Source organism: Populus trichocarpa, chromosome 15 (assembly GCF_000002775.5).
Source record: "Populus trichocarpa isolate Nisqually-1 chromosome 15, P.trichocarpa_v4.1, whole genome shotgun sequence".
In the NCBI taxonomy this organism is placed as follows: domain Eukaryota; kingdom Viridiplantae; phylum Streptophyta; class Magnoliopsida; order Malpighiales; family Salicaceae; genus Populus; species Populus trichocarpa.
The window spans coordinates 5107004-5128389 of NC_037299.2; the positions used below are offsets into that span (position 1 = coordinate 5107004).

General features: G+C 29.3%; 2 protein-coding genes across 2 annotated transcripts; both read right to left on the minus strand.

Moving 5' to 3' along the window:
- Positions 1-24: 24 nt before the first annotated feature.
- Positions 25-4438, minus strand: LOC7475625 (D-aminoacyl-tRNA deacylase). Its single transcript, XM_002321430.4, has 9 exons — positions 4251-4438; positions 3962-4142; positions 3689-3831; positions 2307-2370; positions 2118-2170; positions 1777-1832; positions 1238-1312; positions 873-1061; positions 25-535 (listed from the first exon to the last, which is right to left on the minus strand). Exons 1-9 carry the CDS (start codon positions 4350-4352, stop codon positions 448-450), a joined length of 951 nt encoding a protein of 316 aa, XP_002321466.3. The 5' UTR covers positions 4353-4438; the 3' UTR covers positions 25-447.
- Positions 4439-9703: 5265 nt separating this feature from the next.
- Positions 9704-15416, minus strand: LOC7453859 (plant intracellular Ras-group-related LRR protein 7). The gene is made up of 11 exons (XM_024585947.2): positions 15289-15416; positions 15035-15167; positions 14363-14432; positions 14165-14211; positions 13531-13639; positions 13281-13366; positions 12843-12933; positions 11580-11665; positions 10665-10751; positions 10406-10546; positions 9704-9888 (listed from the first exon to the last, which is right to left on the minus strand). Exons 2-10 carry the CDS (start codon positions 15131-15133, stop codon positions 10436-10438), a joined length of 786 nt encoding a protein of 261 aa, XP_024441715.1. The 5' UTR covers positions 15134-15167; positions 15289-15416; the 3' UTR covers positions 9704-9888; positions 10406-10435.
- Positions 15417-21386: the final 5970 nt, after the last annotated feature.

A 21386-nucleotide genomic window follows, 5' to 3' on the forward strand; every position in this document is an offset into this window, starting at 1 on the left:
GTTTTCAACATAAATTGTACTGGGTTCCACAAACAGGAAATTAAGTTTCAACATTGACCAAACACATTGTTTGTGCAGTTTACTTTAAAAACAAAAGCTGCCGCGTACACCAACACCCTCTTAGCTAATAGAGAAATTCATACAAATTCAAACTCAAACTTGAAAGGTAATACTCTAATAACTTTGAATTTAAATAAGACTATATCTTGCTGGGGTGTGCATTGCAAGTGCTTTGATGAAACCCAGCCATCCATTCGTATTCATCTCCCAATATATATATCCTAGCTTTTCCAGCCCTAGCACCTTCCAGAGCCTTCCACTTTATCTGAAAAGAAATCTTCTTCTTCATCCTCTCCCTGGCTAAGATTGTTACGCAAGAGAATTGAAACAAAGTATGAATCCTTTCAAATATAATTGGTTTTTATTCAAATAGTACTGACACAATAATTAAGAAAAGTCACTGGCTTTCCCAATCTTTATGTTCTGCTCCACCAAGAAAGTTGTGACGGCAGTCCTCTGCCAGCTCTTGAAACTCCTGCATTCACCAATAAAATCGATAGCATTAGGATGATACAGTTTTTAGAAAAGAAGAAGAAAATAAGCATCACAAAGCATCAGATGCAAGTAGCTCATTGTGCTTTGAGGGGAAAAATATGAATTTTACTTGAAATCCAACATATTCAAAACTGTCAAACAAGGCCATGCCTCTTGACTAACTCTTTTTCAGTCATTTCTAGATTAACATTGTGTTCACACACAAACTGCAGGTCTGCATACTATAGATCGCAATGATCAAAGCAATTAAGGTAAAAGTGGTTTTCGGAGGATATGACACTAATCACAGATGAAAATTCGTTCATGGAATGACAAACTTGTGATCAAGATGTGCTAGAATTTCTCCCCCAGGGAAAGCTGATTTGGTAGCTTCAAATGCAACTTTGATTGATTCTCTCCAAGTTCCGTGCACAGCCTCAGTATTTAGTTGTGTTTTTGATTGACCAGGATCTTCCATCGGCAAGGAGTATCCAGAAAGCAAATGGCCTACCCAAACACCATCTTTTCTGAAAATGGAACATTAAAATAAAAAATAAAATTTGTCATCTTGATAAACAGCCATCCATTTCCATTCAAAAAAACAATACGCTTAATTCAGGAGCAAAATTACTGTGATGATGTAAGGTACAAAATAATTACTCAGCCATATAGATAGAAAAAAGATGCCAAGATGGAAACTTACAGAACAATGTCCATGTGCCGGGGCACATAATGCCCGCCACCTATTCCAAGAAGGATTTTGTTGCTACCACCATTCCTGAATCGATAGAAGTATCAATTTTGCAAATGAAAGTGTAAATTTGAAGGGTTTTTGGGACATAATAACTGCTCTATTTCCCCCTTCATCTATCTATCTTTTGGTATAAAGTTTTTTTCTTTTACCCTTTCCCTTTCCAAACCAAGAGAGGGTCATCAGATGAAGAAATGGTAAGCAAGCATCAAACACTTGCATTCACTCGCTGTAATATAACATGGAAAACATTCATGACACATGCAGAAAAACCTTAGGGAAACCAGAAAAGTATTCCCAGATTATTCATGCCTAACAAGTAGGAGTACCAGGAGTGAAACAAATTCCCTTTGATTTAAAAAAAATGGAAATTCATCTACCCACTCCATATCTTGTTGCTTAAGAAAAATAGGTTGCAATTCATTACTTTAAAACAATGGAATTATCTATTCATTCCATATCTTGCTGCTTGAGAATAATAAGTTATGTACCTGCCCCAGTCTCCCTCAGCAATTCCTCCTCCAAGACCCAATCCTTCCCAGACTAACTTCAAGCACCAAACAAATTATATCACTAAACAGGGTAAAAATCTTCATTATCACTTCAAAACTCAAACATAACACTAGTCATGCTGCTTTATAGCTCATTCATAGGCAACTGAAAGAGAGAACTGGATTGTGAAACTATGAATGATTCAAAGTTAAAACTTTCCAATCAAATGCAAACAAAAAAGTGAAGTCAGCAGGTAAGTAATGTCTTGAAAGCATGCAATTTAACTATAACAAGGCCACTGCATATAAAATATAGCTTATTCTGACCAACAAATACCCACCAATGCAATGGCCTGTGCAGCATCCTGCCTCCTCCAGTATTCTTCTGTGCTACCTAGTGAAAATGGAAAAGGAAATCAACAATTAATTAAACCAGGAAAATCAACAACACAAAAGGTCAATGGATTGTAAAACCAATAATAACGATCCCATAATTAAAAAAGCAGACCTAATCAGTGGTAGAATCTTACCAATCTCCACAAACATGGTTGGCGAATTAGTTAATGGCCCATGATGTGTGGCTTCTAATGTAACCTAAAACATGATAGAAAAATTGAAAAAAGTCAGTATGTTTCAACTCTTTTGGTGAAAGGGGGAAGAAAAGGAAACACACAGCCACAATAAAGAGTTTTTTTGTACCCACTAATACTAATACTCATGATTATGATTAAACTAGAGCATAAACTAGTTAATGAAAAAGAATTAATCAATAAATGCAGTTTGAGATTAAACTAAATGCAACAATTATCAGAAAGTTCCTCTAGGCTATGGTTGAATCTCTTCCCATTGAGTCATCCTGGGCTTCCTTTAGATGTGCATTCCAAGGCAATTTCAGTGCAAGATTATATTATTTAGCTTCAGTAAAGAAGCAGGAGCATGTGGAAGAGGCAGTATCTCTGGAGGTGTAGAAAATTACTTGCATTATGAGCACGCAACCATGTTTGCCTACATTTGTTTTCTTCATTTCCCATTCCAGATTCAGCTGTTCAGGAATCGGAAAAGCTTCAAAGGGATTTCTTGAGGAAGAGAATGGAAGAGGAATTTTAAGTGCTACTTGGTAAATTGGAGAGAGCAGTGTACTCCTTTTGATAAGGATGCTTGAGTGCTCCTGATTGGACAGGTACTCAGTAAAGCATGATAGTTTTTGGAGACTTGTAGTTGCCAAGAGCAGGGAAGGTACTGGAGGCTGGTGTTCCAGAGGAGTTAAGAGTTCTCAAGGTGCTAGCTTATGGAACACTATTACAAATGGTTTGGATGTCTATATTAATAGAAATAATAGAACCTGATCTACTATAATGTTTGGCATGGGCAATCAACCTTTAAAGTGAATTTCCTGATTTCTTCTCTTTAACTTCAAATGAAAAAGGCAACAACAGCTAGCTATAGTGTGTGGAGGAGGGTGATCTATTGGATTTAAGATTTAGAAGAGATAAATTATGACATGACTGGAACTTAGATACAATAAATCCTCCACTGGTATTGCTGTATCTAGGGAAGAATATCTGGGCACTGACAGTTAGATGTAAATGAATTTATGATCTAAAGATATCCCAGGAGTCTTTTTACGAGGTTCAAGAGAGTTGTATTTTGACAGCTAAATATTTGAGGAGAAGATATAAGATTAAAATAAGTTGGAAATTTCTGTGCAGATCTAATTGAGAAGTTATACATCACTTACTTTGAGATTGCCCATAAGCAACTATATTGCACAACTTATTACTATCTCTAGTCCTTAAGGATTAATTCAGCATAAGTAACTCGAAATGAAAATCAAGAATCCAAACCTGTTAGGATTATCAAATGAACACAGCACACGCATCGCAAACAACCAAATGAAGAATTTCCAATTTACCTCGAATTCAGGAGTTAGTTTTTGTGATTCAGCAATAGTCCTCAAGAGCCTCAACCATGGTCCTATCCGAGGATTTGGAGGTGCTGCCCATCCTGGCTTCCCACCAGCAACAAGAACCTCTCCTTCACTAATATGTGGAGTACCTAATCCAAGAATGCAAATCCGAACAAACATTACATTCTTCATTTCATTATTGTTTCCCCTTTGAATCCATAAGGCTAACACACAAAGAACCAAACAGTAGTACAATAAAATGAATGTAAACTAATATACCAATTGGATGGACCGTAAGAGCTGGCCGACTAGAAGAAGCAGCATGCTTGCTAAGAAAAATGATCTCATCGACTAACTCGCCGGTTGCCTCCTCCCAACGTTTATCTAAGTGATCCTCCTTAACAAGACTGTTATCCACTTTTATTAGCCTCACTTCCTTGTTTACAAAACTTACGGCATCCTAACAAACGCGCCATAGAATTCATGTCAGTCAGTCTCTTGTTTAAACTTTAATTAATTTTGTTGAAAGAAAATAAAGCAAGAAAAGCAGAGGGTGAGAATTGCTGACCTGCAAGGAGGGGCCAGCGTGCCAACCGGGCATGGCTAGAAGAGCCGAGGCTGGGCCTATGGATGCCGGATCTGAGGTGGTCGCCACCAACAGGATCACCATTCTCTTTTCTCTTTCCTTTGATAACAGTTTCTTCGCGGCAGACGAATTCTTTGGAGAACACAGGACTGAGCATCTGGTTTCCGCGTGACTATTTATTGAGTTTTTTCTTTTTCTACTTTTTACAAAGGCAAAGTTCCTTATTTTTTATTTTTAAAATATTTTTTAAAAAATTAATTTTTTTATTAATTCAAATTATTTTAATATACTAATATTAAAAATAATTTTTAAAAAATAAAAAAAATATTTTTATTTTAATATATTTCAAAACTTTTTTAAAAAATTATTATTATTATACTCTCGAATATCCTCTAATATTATTAAGACTCTCTTTTATTTACTACACAAAAATAAAAAATTAATATTAATTTTTTTAATATTCATTAAATTTAAAAAATATTAAATATTATATAAAAAACAAAATCAATTAAATTTTATCTCATTTAAATTTATAAATTTAAATTATGTATTAATTTAATTTAAATTGAATATTATAATTAAATTTGGTTCCAAATAAAAAAAGACATCTGTATCAGTTTTTTTTTCATGAATAGATTATTATTAAAAATAAGTTTTGATTTCAATAAAAAAAATTATAAAAATGAGTTAAAATTTTGATTTAATTAAAAAATAAATTGTTTTATTTTTAATTTATAAAATATAGCTTATTCAATATTTTTCTTTAAAAAAGTTGTTTCAAGTCATTTTTTTTATTAAACATACTTCTAATTTAAAATAATTTTAAAAATTTTAAAATTATTTATGAAAAATAAATTTTTAGATTATAAATCAAATTTAAAAGTCATAATTTAAAAATCATGTCAAACATACTCTTAATGGTTAATATTTAGTTAAAAGTTTATATACATTTATTATAATAACTCCTAATAATAAACTTTAAAAATTTTGTTAACAGTTTCTTCGCGGCAGACGAATTCTTTGGAGACCACAGGACTGGGCACCTGGTTTCCGCGTAACTATTTATTGAGTTTTATCTTTTTCCACTTTTTAAAAATGCAGAGTTCAAATTGAATTCTTAAACCTTATTTTTGTATTTTAAAAAAGTTTAGATTTTATTTTATTTTTTTATTTTATATTAATTATTTTTATATTATTTTGATGTATTAATATTAAAAAAAAATTTAAAAAAATAAAATAAATATTATTTTAATATATTTCCAAACAAAAAATACTTTAAAAAAAATAATTGTTACCATATTCTCAAACATCTCTTATATTATTTTAAAGCTCCCTTCTATTTACAATATGAAAATGAAAAATTAATATTAAAACTTTTTTTAATATTCATTTACTAAAACAATATATATTATATAAAAAATAAAATGAATTAAATTTTATCTCTTTTAAATTTGTAAATTTAAATTATTTATTAATTAAATTTAAATTGAATATTATAATTAAATTTGGTTCCAAATAAGAAAAAAAGACATTTGTATCAGTTTTTTTTTTCCATGAATGGATTATTATTAAAAATAACTTTTGATTTCAATAAAAAATTATAAAAATGAGTTAAATATTTGATTTAATTAAAAATTAAATTGTTTTACTTTTAATTTATAAAATATAGCTTATACAATATTTTTCTTTAAAAACGTTGTTTCAAGTCATTTTTTTTTTATTAAACATACTTCTAATTTAAAATAATTTAAACTAATTTTTTAAAATTATATAAATTTTTAGATTATAAATCAAAGTTAAAAGTCATAATTTAAAAATCATGTTAAACATACTCTTAATGGTTAATAGTTAGTTAAAAGTTTATATACATTTATTATAATAACTCCTAATAATAAACTTTAAAATTTTTGTATGATTTTTTATAAGTGTGGTTAAAATTAAAACAATATTCTTTATACTATGCTGCCACTCATACCTTTTTCTTAAAGAAAAAGAAAAGAAAAGAGAACTTATTTTTTATATTGTAGGTAAATAATTGTTTCGATTAAAAAACTATCGTATCATTTTTATTTAAAAGTAAAATTGAATTGACTATATGATAAAAATAAATATAATTATACATAAAATTAATAATCTAAAATCATTTTTTATTTTTTATTTTGATTGCTTGTATTTAGTATTATCTATAATTGAAAACTCTTAAGACTTTCCAAATTTATTTATTTAAAAAAAACTAACTTGATAAACATTGCATTAAAAATATATGAGTAGTAATTGTAAGAAAAAAAATATTAATTCTTAATCAACAATATTTTTTTAATTTCTTTTTTTTATTACCTATATTTTGTAATATTTATAATCAAAAGCTCTTAAAAAAAGCTCGAAATAAAGCTTGATAAAAAGAAAAACATTGAATCTCATATACTAATATTTGTATTTTTAATATTAAAAAATAAAACAACTCTCCTTAAATTATATTATATTACAATTTGAGTGGATTACTTTTTTCTTAATTAGTAACTATTAAAGTTATAAACATGAATAATAATGTTATGCTTCTTTTGACTAAGGAATCTTTTATAATATTAGTATAGTTTCTCAATAGATATAAATCATTTTCTATAGAAGAGTCAAAGTTAACATAAAAAAAATAACCGAAATTCAATATAATAATCTATGAAGTTTTAAAGTAATATTATTATTTATGAATTTTAATTATATGTGCGCTGAATATAAATTAAAATATGTTCGAATAGAAATTTTATAAATCATTTTGTTCAAAAGAGTTTTTTTAAATATTATTAGCGATTGTAAAAAGAAATAACGAAAACTTAATGAATCCTTTCTTCCAAAAGAGTCAAATATAATATAAGACAATAACTAAGGAGAACAAATAAAAATACTATGACTTAATTTAATAATTTGATATAATATTTTAAATTTTAATTATTTTTTTCTAAGTTTTTTAGAGTTTTAATAGTCAAAATAAAATATTAATAAGTTACTAGATACGAGATATTTATTTTATATTATTTAAGTGTTTTTTTATGTATGAATAGGTAATAATGAAAAAACATGATAAAACTTTTTTTGATAAACTATATTAATGTTTTAATTTCTTTTTTAATTAGAATTTATATATTAGTATTTGCAATATTTTATAGTATTGCGTGTGTATTGTTATTTTTTTATATAGAGTATACTAGCCTTTGTGCTTGCGTTTCTCCTGAACTATTTTTTTAAACAAAAAATATTATTCAGGTACTAAAAATAGATAAAATAAATGTATAAAAATTCATTTATGAAAAATATGTAAAAACTCTAATTAGAGTTAAGCCAACACATAACATTTTGTTAAACTTGTTACTGGAATAAATTGATTAAAAAATTATTATAAAATCTTTTTAAAAAAAATATGTTAACTTTTTAAACTCATGACCCGGGTAATTAAATTTGAAGCATCTAATCTAGAAAAAGTCATGAAAATCAATCCCCAAAAAAATAAATATTAAAGGATGAAATTGAAAAAAAAATTATAATCATACAAAAGAATTTTAAAAAATAACAATTCAAAAAATAAGGATCAAAATCACTACCATTACTATATTATTAATAAGTAATGCCATCATTATTATTATTATTTATAACCACTATTATTATTATCACCATCACCACCACAACTATTCTTAACATTATTATTATTAGTAATAATAGTAGCATTCCTATTAATATTATTATTATTTTAACAATCAATACCACAATCATCATCACTACTACTATTATTGTTGCTATTACTATTGTTATTATCTCTATCATTACAACAGATATTATTGATATTTTTATTATCATCACTATTTCTTCTTCTTCTTCTTCTTCTCTCTCATCATCATCATCATCATCATCACTAATTTAATTTTTGTTATTGTTATCATTAATAATATTATTATTTCCATTACTATTTTTTGAATTATTATCACTATTATCATCATCGTCGTCATTATTATTATTATCATCAATAATAATAATAATAACTATGAACTTGATTTGAATGATAGAATTGAAAACTATAAAAATTTCAACAAAAAAACCAAGGAAAACAATAAGAAATCAAAAGAAAAGGGACCAAATTGAAATCATTATTATAATTGAAAAAACAAAAATCATAAACTGATTTGAAGGATAAAATTAAAAGCCATAAAAACTTTGACAAAAAGGCAAAGGAAAAAATAAGAAAATTAAAGTAGAAGGATCAAATTGAAATACCTTAAATATATAAATTAAACTCCAAGATTTGAATTGAAAACAAACAAAACTTTAATAAAAGAAAAAATAACTAAAAAACAATAATCAAAATTAAATGGTCTGAATATGAAATAATTATAACAATGAGGACCATAATGTATTTACAAGAAAAGGGGAGATAAATAAATGAAGAAAAAGAAAGAGGGTCACCGGCACGACGTTTATAATGGAAGAAGAGATGACAAGAAATAAACTAAGACAGTTGAAGCCTATTTTTCACTATTGGAAACCACCGCACGCGCCACTTAAAATGTGCAGTGGTTTCAATTGACACGTAGCTTTTTAAATATACAATTATTATTTTAATGCTTAATTGCTATGAGTTTTTTGTGGAAAAGAGCTATGTTTCTTCTTATATATAAATTTTTGTCCTTGTCTAACAATTTATTTGTTAACAAATAGTGGAAACTCTATTTCATAAAATAAATTGTTAATTTAATATCATAATATTTATCAACACATTAAGCAAGATAAAACAAATTAAAATAAATTTAGCACAAAACACTATAGAAATATAACTTCAAACCAAGTGTAAAACAACAGAAAATTCAAATATCTAAAGGGAAAGAATTGGCTATAACAACGGGGTAAACAGGTTAGTGTAAGAGGATAATTAATTGAGCTAACGTAAATTTCAGTTTTCTGTTAGCTTATAGTGTTAATGAAGTAGCATGGAGATTTATGTCCATGAGACAGAGGAGAAGTGTATTAGAGAAACATCATAATCAAACGAAACCCACTAGAATTGAGAATCTGGGAAAAGCACGCTCGGTCCCGTTTTTTATTAGCTGAACCTAGCACACTTTTTGAATGGATTTGTAGTTCATGAGCACCCTAGCATACTACTTTTTGAATGGATTCTGTCACACGGACAAATATTCAATTAAGAGATTACTCCTTTGAATATTTTTTTTTTTTAATTCCCTTTTTGTTGGCATCCCTTTACTTTCTTAGGCCATAAACAATAAACAGTGCAAATTAAGATGAGCAAATATTTCTGAGAACTAAATAGTTTTGAAAACCCTCGTCTACTCTTGTTCTTTTAATCACATACTGGACCAGTTTGCATAAAAAAAATGAATTCAGGTTGCACTTTAAGGTCTTAAGAACAAAATGAAAAGAGATGCATCAACTACCAAAACACCCATAATTAACTATTCAAAAAGAAAAGAGAAGACATTTACAACGATATGTTATATTCCATAGGTGACAAAATATTCAGGCTGTATAAGGAGATAGCTACTCTAAAACTACAACCATCACGATTCAACACCCTTGTTTCCCTTGCTTTAGCCCTTAAAGATGTCCCACGTCCATTCTGTTCAGGAGAAAGTACATTAATTTGCTAAAAACAATTCAAGAGAAAGCATATTCTGGAATGTTTTTACAGAGGAAGCGCCGCATCAAAATGGAACAGCAAATGTGCACATTCGAACACTTGCTTGTGCGCGCGCATGTGTGCTGTGATCATGTATGTTTTGATTTTGTTCACTACCAAATGATTTCTACTTTGTCATGCACCAAAAGAAAAGGTCTTGCAGACAATCAACCAATATAGATATTGATGATCGCATCCCATGTAGCCACAAAAATGAAATACGTTAATCCAATTTTAACTTAACAAGACACGTGAGGGAAAGTGAAGGGTATGAGGGGGGTGCAGGAACATGACATTTGCAGAATTCACCAGTTGGTAAAATGTTTGTTCTTCTAGAAGTGTACTCTATTTCACTCGGTCACTGTACCAAGCATTGATATATTTTTTTTTTTTGGCGTGGGGGGGCAATTAAAAGAAAAAACTTCATGTCATAAAAAGGTTATGGTGTGAAACTTACTATGTTGTTGGAGTATCAAGACAATAGCAATCATAGATCAACACCCTCATCAAGGCCTTTTGAACCAATCATTACGTTTGAATCTATTTGTTTGTCAAACTTCCTCTTCCTTCTGCCTTCAAATTCTTGAAATCCTTCCATCTACAAGTAATTTTTTGAACATTTCAAATACAAAAGAAAAACACAATACTAACCCTGCTGCTGAACTGAAAAAAAATAAAAATCAACCATGCAGTAGAGAGCTGAATCTTTGTCTTGCCTGCTGAAATTGATCCATAGAAATTGGATTATCATGCAAAGAAATACTCTGGAGAGCCTTACAGTCTTTCAAAAGATTTGGAGGAATCTGTCAACCATGGAATACAAAATTGTCTATAGTCTTGTCTGACAAATAAAACCTACATTGATGATTCAAATTATCATAGTACTAACTCGCAAGTCACAAGCATACACTCAACTGGTAGAATGCATGCATAAACCAAAATATGAACATAAAAAATGGATGAGTCTGTGAAGAGAAGGAAAGAAACTAGTGCTGCTGGCCAGAAAATAGTTAGTGTTCAAATCATTATATTCAATCTAACTAATCTGGATAAGTAAATAATTAAGCTCAAAACAGTTAATCCAATTTGATACACAGCCACTAAACAACTATTATTTCCTAAACCACAGCCTGAAGGTTTGAGTGAGAACTTTTGCAAGTTTTATAAATTATAAATCAGGGGAAAATGAAATTGCTTCTCAGATTAGAAGAAAAAAGGAATGAAGAGAACATTTTCAAGGTTAAAAAAGAAAGGTTAAGGATTCAAGAAGAAGGAACATCAGCAAAACAGCTATTTGCTTTCAATCAACAGGGAAATAAATATAGAAGAAACCGGAAGCAATTAAAAGAAGAAAGAAATGGCATGCACATTGAAAAGATATAATCAACAAACTCTCCTGAATTACAATTGAAACCTAGTTAGCAACACTCTACAATACTAGTTATCATTTCCATTACTGAGAAAAAAATTAAATACAATTGGTACGCCCAATATGACCATTATACTAGTAAACTGGAAGGCATTCTGGAAGTGGGCCATCATGACTGGCAGAGGCTGGCAGTATCAAATTACCACATCTACCACTATGTACAGTTTCAGAGAAGTTAGACAAGATTTGAACTAAATATTACCTGGCCCACACTATTATTGTTCAGGGAAAGCGACTTCAAGTGAATGAGATTGCAAACAGATGCAGGAAGATCTTCAATGAGATTATCTGCAAAATTGGCCAAGATAATAAGCTGTGAGAACTCTGAGAAGTAATGGTAGGGTTATTGATATCTAGAAGCACTAAAACAGAACAAGCTACTCGTATTATTTCTAAATAGGCAAACAAAATCAAATCCATGTGCAAGAAAACAAGTAAAATGTATTAAGATCTCATCCAACTCATGGCGGCCATATAATGAGACTCCAAACAACCGTACAAGTGGTTCAAAATAAGAATTGGATTCGTGAAAAAAAAAATCCATGTGCAAGACTAATATATGAAAAAGCATCCAACTAATGCCCATAAAATGACACTTTATGGAACTATACAAGTTGCCCTCATAATAAATGCATGCAGCGATTTATGTATCTTGACAAAACCTCTTGGAGCATAAAGTTGTGTATATGAGCCTAATGTTAATACAAACACTATCAATAACTTAATCTGTACAATTTACCTGTTATGTAATCCAAGAAGGTGCTTAAAAATTACCAAGATGTTATGCTTCATTCCTAGTAATATCCAGCGCTGCAGTTCTAGAAGCATTTATCTACTACAAACATTTAGATCAATTTCTAGGCATGAACATAAAACAAAGATTTATTCCAACCACCAGACACCTTAACCTTATCCGAATTATTTGAAGGGAGAACCAAGTAGGAGAGTTTATCCAATTAGTTTAAGACAATCAATTTGATTTCTAAACATAATTTACCAGTTGTTAACTTTTGAGAAATCCGTCACAATTGTTGCGAAGGAAACAAAAAAAAGGAAACAGCATAAGAGTGATGAACAAAAATCCTAGTACAGTAGAATCAGATTATCAGTGAGTTTAGAGCATCAAATTTACATGGAATTTCCAGCAACTGAATCATTTCAACAGGCATTATCCAAATCTAGGGCCTATGCCATCAAATTTTCATGTTCGTAACAATTATCATGAAAGCTACTGATGTTGGACCTTTTTGCAGCTGCCATATCAGTGACAACCAGCTGCCTCTAGGTACCAACAATCCTCTTCAAATAGGAAAGTTGAAGAGTTTCATTATCCATGAATGAAAAACAGGTAACAAAAAAAAGGTTTATGGAATGCTTCACATTATATTCAATTACAGTAATTTTTTTGTGTATAAAATATCAACAGGGAAAAAGATTAAAAAGAAAAACAAAGATATTAGCATACCATTTGCTTGTAATTCTTCTAGAGAGAAACAACTCCCAATTGATTCTGGAAGAGTCTTTAACTTGTTATTTGACACATTTAAAAGTGATAACTGCATCATCAAACATTAACTTTTGTCATGGAAGTTAAAGAGATAAGATAAATGCATCATGCTGAAAACCAGTAGTGCCATGTTCTTATGAAGTAATAGGGGAAGTATTTTGGTCAATTTCTAAATGCCCACAAGGCAGACTTTCACCTCTCTTAACTATTTGCATCCTCTAACTTTTGTCATGGATTCTAATTTATTTGTTTTGAGAAAAGCTTAGGTTCTTTTGAAAATCTAAGTATAGACCTTCTCCATTAAAATTTCCTTATTCTCATACTTGGTAAATTTTATGCAATCTCAAATCATTTCATAGCTTAATTCAATATCAAAAACCAAATAGAGCCACTTACATTGCGCAAACTCCCAATCGTCTCAGGCAAGCATGTTAGAATGTTATCTGAGATGGAAAGCCTCTCAAGCCTCACCAGCTGACCCACTAAACAGGAAATATTCATCAATTTAGGTTTTACGCAAGAAACAAGGACAGTAGGAAGTGTGCAGATAACGCCATGAAGACTGTCAGATTCAACCACAAAGGTAAAGGAAATAGATTTAAGAAATAATAATAAATCATCTTACTTATTTAGAGAAGAACATTACATTCATCAGGTAAGGAAGCAATTCGATTCCCATCAAGAGTCATAACTTTTAGTGACTGCAGTTTCCCCAAATTCATTGGCAATCGCTCAACAAGATTATCAGCTAAAACCTGAAAAGAGAAAGTTGCTTTGATGGGTAATCCAGGCATTCCATAAGATTAGCTAATATGCTAACAAGTACTTCCATATGCTCGTGACACTATGACTATGGATGACACAACTGCTAGAAAAATAATTGATCTGTTCAGAATATGAGAAGCAGCTGTTCAAGCATCAATTCATGAGTAAACTCTCTGGGTGTATGAAAATTAAATAAATGAAACAACACTTTCTTCATGGTTATGAACCTATAGACTTTGGTAGTGCACCATAAATCAGGACACAAAAACCATTGGCCTTTGTGGTAAGCAGTACACATTCCTATTTAAAATGCAAAAAGTTGCAGATTCAGCCCACAGGAGGGGAAACGTAAAAAGGAGAATGCCATATCCCATAAATTTCAATTTAAAAACAAATTTGACAAATTAAAGCTTTAAGATAACATACAAGGGCTTTTTATGCAAGTTTGTATTTACAATACAAGTTCTCAAAAAAAAAATTAAAGGCAGTTAAAGCTAAAATTTTATAATTCTTACCAGGCGTTGCAGGTTTATCAATTTGCTGATCTCCATTGGAATGTCAACTGCAGTGAAAACATGGCCATCAAGTCTTACAATAACACAGGTGAGGCAAAACTGCAGTTTTTTTTTTTTTTGCCACTACAAATCCATATCATCTGACAAAACGGATTTGAGAAAAGCCAACAAAAGGTAAAAAATGAAATAAACTATTACCCAATTTATTGTGTGTTAAATCAAGGGTGCGGACCGCTTTGTCAAGATCAAGAACCTCGTCAGGAAAAGCCTGTTGGTGAAAAAATAGAGAATGAAAAGGCATATGAACAACTGCGTTTATACTGCTGATATCTAAACTATCAGCACTCACCTTCTGCGGTAGAAAAAGTTGGTGACTTCTAAACGATTTACTTACAGTACAGAAAGAAATGCTAAACGAACGAATCATGAAATGAAAACATTGAGTATGAAATTCGGATGCGAATTTATTAGATTAGTCATATGCATGGTATCCATGTTTACTTATACAAGCATGTGCGCTCCAAAAGGTAGTGATGGCAAGGGGAAAAAATCAATCATCATTTCTTTTCTATCAAGTAAATGCTTTAAAATTAATCGAAGCAAAGTAACACCCAACCAAGTAAACATCATAAGTCGAAACCACTTAGCTTAAATCATCGTATTCAGCAAATTAGATATGTCATAATAATATCATCAAAACAGAAATAACCATTCATTTCATTCTGCAGATAAACACCTGATTACTAAATTGAGTTGCTTGTTCTTAATTTTTTAATCAAACAAAACCCAATATCATTGTTATTTACTTATTTATTTAACCTTAACAAACAAGAAGGAAACAATAAATATAAAATAAATATATGTGATTGCCTTCAATTTAGCGTCGCGAAAAGCAACAATGCCGGTAGATCGCCAGCGGGCAATCCTAGAAGCTTTAGAATCCACGTTTTGGCTTGCACAGCAACCCATCTTCTTCGTTATCGTCAATGATGATCAGCTTATGCTTATGTTTAAAAAAAAAAAAGGATTAGGTTTTTTAGGTTTAGGTAGAAGGGTGGAAGCCAATTCAAATAAAATGTTTGCAGAAGAAGAGATTGTAAGAGCATGAGTATTAGAAAGGAAACCACAATCTTAGATGACCAACAGAGCCACCCCCGCCCTCTCCCGTCTCCTCTCCTCCCCTCTAGCTAAACCGCGTTGTTGTTGACTCTCTTTTTTCTCCTTTTTTGCTTTTTCTTTTTTCTTTTTTCTCTTGATTATCTAAAAGTTTGTCGTGATAACACGGTTTTTAAAAAATTTAAATTTTTTTATTAAAAATTAATTTTTTATGTTTTTTAAATGGTTTTGATATATTAATTTTAAAAATAATTTTTAAAAAATAAAAATATATCATTTTAATACATTTTAGTACAAAAAATACTTTAAAAATTAATCACAACTACACTTCTAAAAATTAAAGTAGTGTTCTACTATGTATATACACTCATATTTTAAATTTATATCTTATCATTCTAAAATAAAATTATATAATTAACTTGAAATGTAATATGTTTTTTAACGAATTAATTTATTATTATTAAATTAATTAAAAATATCTGAATTATCTTATATTTTTACTGTTATTATGCAATAAAATTAGTAAACAGTCTTTAAAAACAAAATTCATGCTTCTAGGATTTTTTTTAATTTTAATTTGAAAATTAAAATATCTAAATTATTCTTGAAATCTATTTTATTATATAAGGCCTGCATCTGTGAACTTTTCTGTCATTTCATCTTGATTTTTTTATAATTGTCAAGTCAGGGTGATTTGGTATTTCTAAGATAAAAGATATTATTAAAACAACTTCTTGGAAGGTTCGTGCAGTACATTATTTTTATTATAATATTGTTGTCTTGGGCCTCTCAGAACCAACCAAGTACATGAAACAACATTCTTTCTTTTTACCTCTCCCAAAACTCTCGAACATGCGATTGGTCTAACCTTTTTTAATTCTAACACAATCATTTCGATCCCTTTATCTTTCCCCACATTTTTTTTTTTCGTTTTGTTTTTCATTTTTTTTTGTTTTTTTGTTTGTTTTCGTGTTACATGTTTTTTTTTTTCTTTTTTCCCCAAAATTTTCTTTTTTTTTCTTTTTTGTTTTTGTATTCTTAAAAAAAAATTATCTTTATAGATTTTTTTTAATATTGAACTGGTTGAAAATTTAGTTTCGTAGTTTTTTTCTTTAAAAAATTATAGATTACTAGAATGTTTCCCTACATGGTTTTTTTTTTTCAAAATGGTCTTTGTCGATTTTATTTTTTCATATTGAGCTAGTTGGGAATTTTGCTTCATAGTTTTTTTCTTTAAAATACCGTGGATTGCTACAATGTTTCCCCACATGTTTTTTCAATTGTCGAAATTTTTTTTTTAATATTAAGCTGGTTGAGAATTTAGCTTTAACTTTCCCCGCATGTTTTTTTTTCCATTTTTTTTCTTTTTGCTTTTTTTTTCCAAAATTATCTTCTTCTTTTTTTTCCTTTTTCTTTTCATTTTTTGTGTTTTTTTTTAGAATTGTTTTTGTTGATTTTTTTTTTAATATGGAACTGGTTGAGAATTTAGGTTTGTAATTTTTTTCTTTAAAACATTGTAGATTAAAACACTGTAGATTGCTACAGTGTTTCCTCACATGGTTGTTTTTTTTTTTTTTATGATTTTTTTGTTTTTTTTTCAGAATTGTCTTTGTCGATTTTTTTTTCTTCATATTGAGCTAGTTGAGAATTTAACTTCTTAGTTTTTTAAAAAAAAACACTATAGATTGCTACAGTATTTCCCTGCATGGTTTTTTTTCCTTTTATTTTTTTTTGTTATGATTTTTTCCAAAATTTTCTTTACCGATTTTATTTTTTAATATTAAGCTGGTTAAGAATTTAGCTTTGTAGTTTTTTCCTTGAAAACATTGTGGATTGTAACAGTTTTTCTCCATATTATTTCTTTTTTTTATGATTTTTTCCACAAACCCACAAAAACACACAAGCATGCCACAAGCCCGTGGCATCGCGTGTGCATGGCATCTAGTTTATATTAATGCTGCTCAATATTTACAACTCGTACTTCAACTCATCAATGAGTCCATTAACCACATTCCATGCACTGAATTCATATTTTACTTCGACTCTGGTTTCATCAACCCATTCAATACATTTACTCATGATACACCCTGGTTATGGTATTATCACCCTATTCGATACATTTACTCATAACTTGGTCTGTTTATTCATCATTTCTTTTTAAATACTCGTGATTTATGCTTCAAAACATAATACTCCTCACTTTTACAATTAACTAAATACTAGTATAATAGGCTTGTTATTTCGACCGAGTTGGATATCACATATTAATCCTATCATTGCTGTCAGTTCAAATTCTACATATTTGTCCCACCATTGCGATCAGTTTAATTTTTATATATTTATCCCGTTATTGTATCAGTCTAATCACAATAATCTTGTTGTTAAAGTCAGCTTAATCACATAAGATAATTATGTCATAATGATCAGTTTAATCATATAAAATAATTTCACTGTTGCAGTTGCTTTAATACCTTAAAGTAGCCCCCTTTTTATAGTCGGTTTAATTTATTAAAATTAGTCCCCGCTCATGTGGCCACCTCAATTTTAATAATTTAATCCTGTTAATTTGGAAGACTTGATTTAATTAAATTAGGCCCTCCTTGTGTGACTGACTTTATTTCCTTTCGTTCTCGTGTCCTTTCTTATCAAGTTATTTAATTGCATGCTTCATAAGGAATTTATATCCATGTTCTACATGAATTCACATTACATAATTCACTTTGAATTTACATCACAACAATCATTGAATACAAATTTGCATATTTCATTCTCACAGCAAACAATTAAATAAAATGTTTTTTTTATTAATAAAAAAAAAGTCATCTACTTGATCCTCTTATCAAACAAGCTCTATATATTGAAGTCTCAACTCCGAATACCTTTTCTAATTCAAAGATAGATATCTTTATCAATAAATCACTATCTTAACTTGTAAGTTCATATTCATACTAACCAATTTTGCCCATATCAAAGCATCTCATACTCATAATTATCCACATTTAAATTGTCATAATTTATCATTCAGTTATTTCTCAATGCAATTTACAATTAACATTTGTTTTTTATTCTTCCATAAGGTACAACACATTTATATTTTCATTTTATATCGAGATTTCATAACAAATATACTTTCTAAACTTCCATATTAACAGGAAAAAAACAACAATACTAATTCAATCTTTCATCTTTTAATTCGCATTGATAGCCCAATTCAAACCCATAGAGACTTATAACTTAGTCATACCAAATGAATCCAACTCAACATGCCAATTCTTTCCAAACCTATATACTTAAATTCTTTATTTCACATGCTAATTTAATCTAACTTTATTTAAAGTTTTCATCAATCATGCAAAGCATAGAAATAACACAAATTAGCCAAACAATCACAAACGACTTCCTAAATTTTCCAAAGATATTTAAATTAATTATTCAACCAATTTCAATGAAATTCATAATTATTTATAACTTTCACAATTCATTACTCAAACGTGTTAATTTCAATACCAGACATACAATATACAAATCAATTCAACAATTTATCCCCCAATTAGAAAAATTCTCAACTTTCAAACATCATCGATCACTTAACAAGCAAGGAAATCATGTTCATCTTTTAATTTTGTTTCATTTCATCATTTTCCTTCAACATTTCCATATTAATGTTCCAAAATTCCCTTCTTAGACTTTCAGAAACTCCCATTTTAATATGTAAAGCATGTAATCATTCAACATTATATCCCAATTACAACTAATTAGGCCTACATATACATCGATTTACATATAATCTCACAATTTACAAAATTTCCCCACATCCCCCAAAACCACACCTATAGGTGGCCACTAAAAGGGTTAAAAACCCAAAATTTATTCTTTAATTCTTTCATTTTATCTATAATTTAACAATTTCAAGCACCTATTTATCATAATTTCATCCCATAACTTACAATGTCCACAAACATCAATAAACCTTAACAAACAACATTTAGGGTTTGTTTAACCTTTTTCTATAAAATTCAATTGAATGAAATAAAACAATCAAATTCATCTTACCTAACAAAAATTAACTCAATTTGATGAGTTAGAATGTAGTTTCTTCCATAATTTCACCCGTTTCTTTAAATTTCTATTTCTTCCTTTTGCTCCCTCTCTTTCTCTCTCTAGATTCCTAACTTAGTTGTTTTCCTTAGATAAAATCCTCCCTGGGAACAACCTTTTTAATTTACATCTTGAAGAAATGGAGAAAAAAATAGAAGAGAATAATTTTTCAACGCAATTATTGCCTTCAATCTTATGACCAACCCTTTTTAACGGGGAAGAAAATTTTCTTCTTTTATTTATAAAATTACCACTATTTTAACCTTTCTTGAGTAGTTTTGTAAAAACATTCATTCGTCTATATTTTTCCTGCACTAAATCTTTTATCATATCATCCAAAATTATTTTAATTCACTTGATATCTTTCCTCTACAAGTCATAATAATAATAAAATTCTTAATTTTTATTATTATTTGTTACAATTTACTCTACTATGCTCAGTTTAACTTTGACCGTCAGTATTTTCTATACACAATTCCATTCCTTATTTTATCCAAGGTTCTAGTTTAATTTTTTTTTTCTAAGCATTTAAACTCATAGTCATACCAAATATTTTCTTTTAAATGTATCATTTTCTCCCTAGTTGGAATTTATGAAATTTATCACGAGGCTTACAACTCACCCACCAATACTTTTGCATACCACTTTATTATTTAATTCATCAATATATATTTTTAAACTAGCTCACTAGGACCCTCACCCATAATCATAGCCTATTTATTATTATTTTCCATCAAGAATTTCACTAAATAATACTGATTCATTAATTTTAGACTAGGGTTTATAATGTGAATGCAAAAAAGATACCTATTATGATCAATTCTCATAATACTTTTTTGAATTTACAAGTAGACACATACTCAATCATAGTCAATTTTTAAGGATAAAATCATGTTCATGATAGGGTTGAAACTATAAAGCCCCAAGCATTACTTAAGAAACAATTATTGATTTGTTATTGATCTTATACACACGATTAAAAAGTTGATGATGTTCATAAATAAACTAGACAAGGTAGGTGTGATGTTTTAACATAATCATGCTTATATTTATCCGCCACAAGCCAAAAAGATGGATTAGCAATATAGAAAGAAATTGAATGAGATCATCAATACACTATACATATAGTAGCCTTCTTCATGCTAGCAATAATATCAGGCATTTCAATGAGAAATGGGAACTCATATACAATGTCATAATTTAATTCTGAGTTATTCTCTAAAATTCACTCTTTTATAATAAAATAAAATAAAGGCTAACAACGTGGAGAAAGCAGGTTGGGGTATACAACTGTAATTTTGAAGAAAATTTAAGGCCTAATTGTACCCTATTATGTCTAAAAATGAATAAAAAATACAAATTAAAGGTCAAATTAAATGATTATTGGATGAAGTTGCTTGAAATTAAATCCAATGACATAATTAAATTTTTAATAGGCCAATTTGATTTAATCATTGGACAAATTGAATTTTAATTATGTTTAAGAATTAATTTGGGTCCAATTGAAGGATTTATTTAAGTGCAAGGACTTAATTATACTTTAAATGGGTCAAATTAATTTTATTAGGGGCTTAATTAGTGAAACATTAAGTTTGGGAGCCCAATTTGGGCTTAATTGAGAAGATTGGAATTTTAAGAGACCAAATTTAATTTTTACCAAGTTAATTAATTGAAATCAGGGGCAAAAGTGCAAGAAAATTAAAGTTTTGGGGTCAATTAGGGGTGAACTTGACAAAATTCACAGCCAAGGACCAATTTGCAAAAGACACCAAACTATAGGGGCTTAATTGGTTGAAACCGAGGGTGAAATTGAAGAAATTAAAAGTTTAATGGTCAATTAGGGGTTAAACTGCATAAATCTGAGACCAATGACCAAAGTGAAAGAGGCGTGTAAATGCGGGGTTCAAATTAAAGTTCTGTAGGGGCTAAATTGCACTAAGTCACAAGTTTAGAGTCAATTAGAGGTACAATCGAACAAAATTGAAAGTTGAAGGACTAAATTGAAGCC

Coding starts and splice junctions, on each gene's coding strand:
- LOC7453859 (XM_024585947.2), bottom strand. CDS start 15,133: ATGGGTTGCTGTGCAAGCCAAAACGTGGATTCTAAAGCTTCTAGGATT. Junction 13,367..13,530: donor TGCTTCCTTACCTGATGAAT/GTAATGTTCTTC, acceptor TTTCCTGTTTAG/TGGGTCAGCTGGTGAGGCTT. Junction 12,934..13,280: donor CGATTGGGAGTTTGCGCAAT/GTAAGTGGCTCT, acceptor TTGATGATGCAG/TTATCACTTTTAAATGTGTC.
- LOC7475625 (XM_002321430.4), bottom strand. CDS start 4,352: ATGGTGATCCTGTTGGTGGCGACCACCTCAGATCCGGCATCCATAGGC. Junction 4,143..4,250: donor ACGCTGGCCCCTCCTTGCAG/GTCAGCAATTCT, acceptor CGCGTTTGTTAG/GATGCCGTAAGTTTTGTAAA. Junction 3,832..3,961: donor TCTTACGGTCCATCCAATTG/GTATATTAGTTT, acceptor TTCTTGGATTAG/GTACTCCACATATTAGTGAA.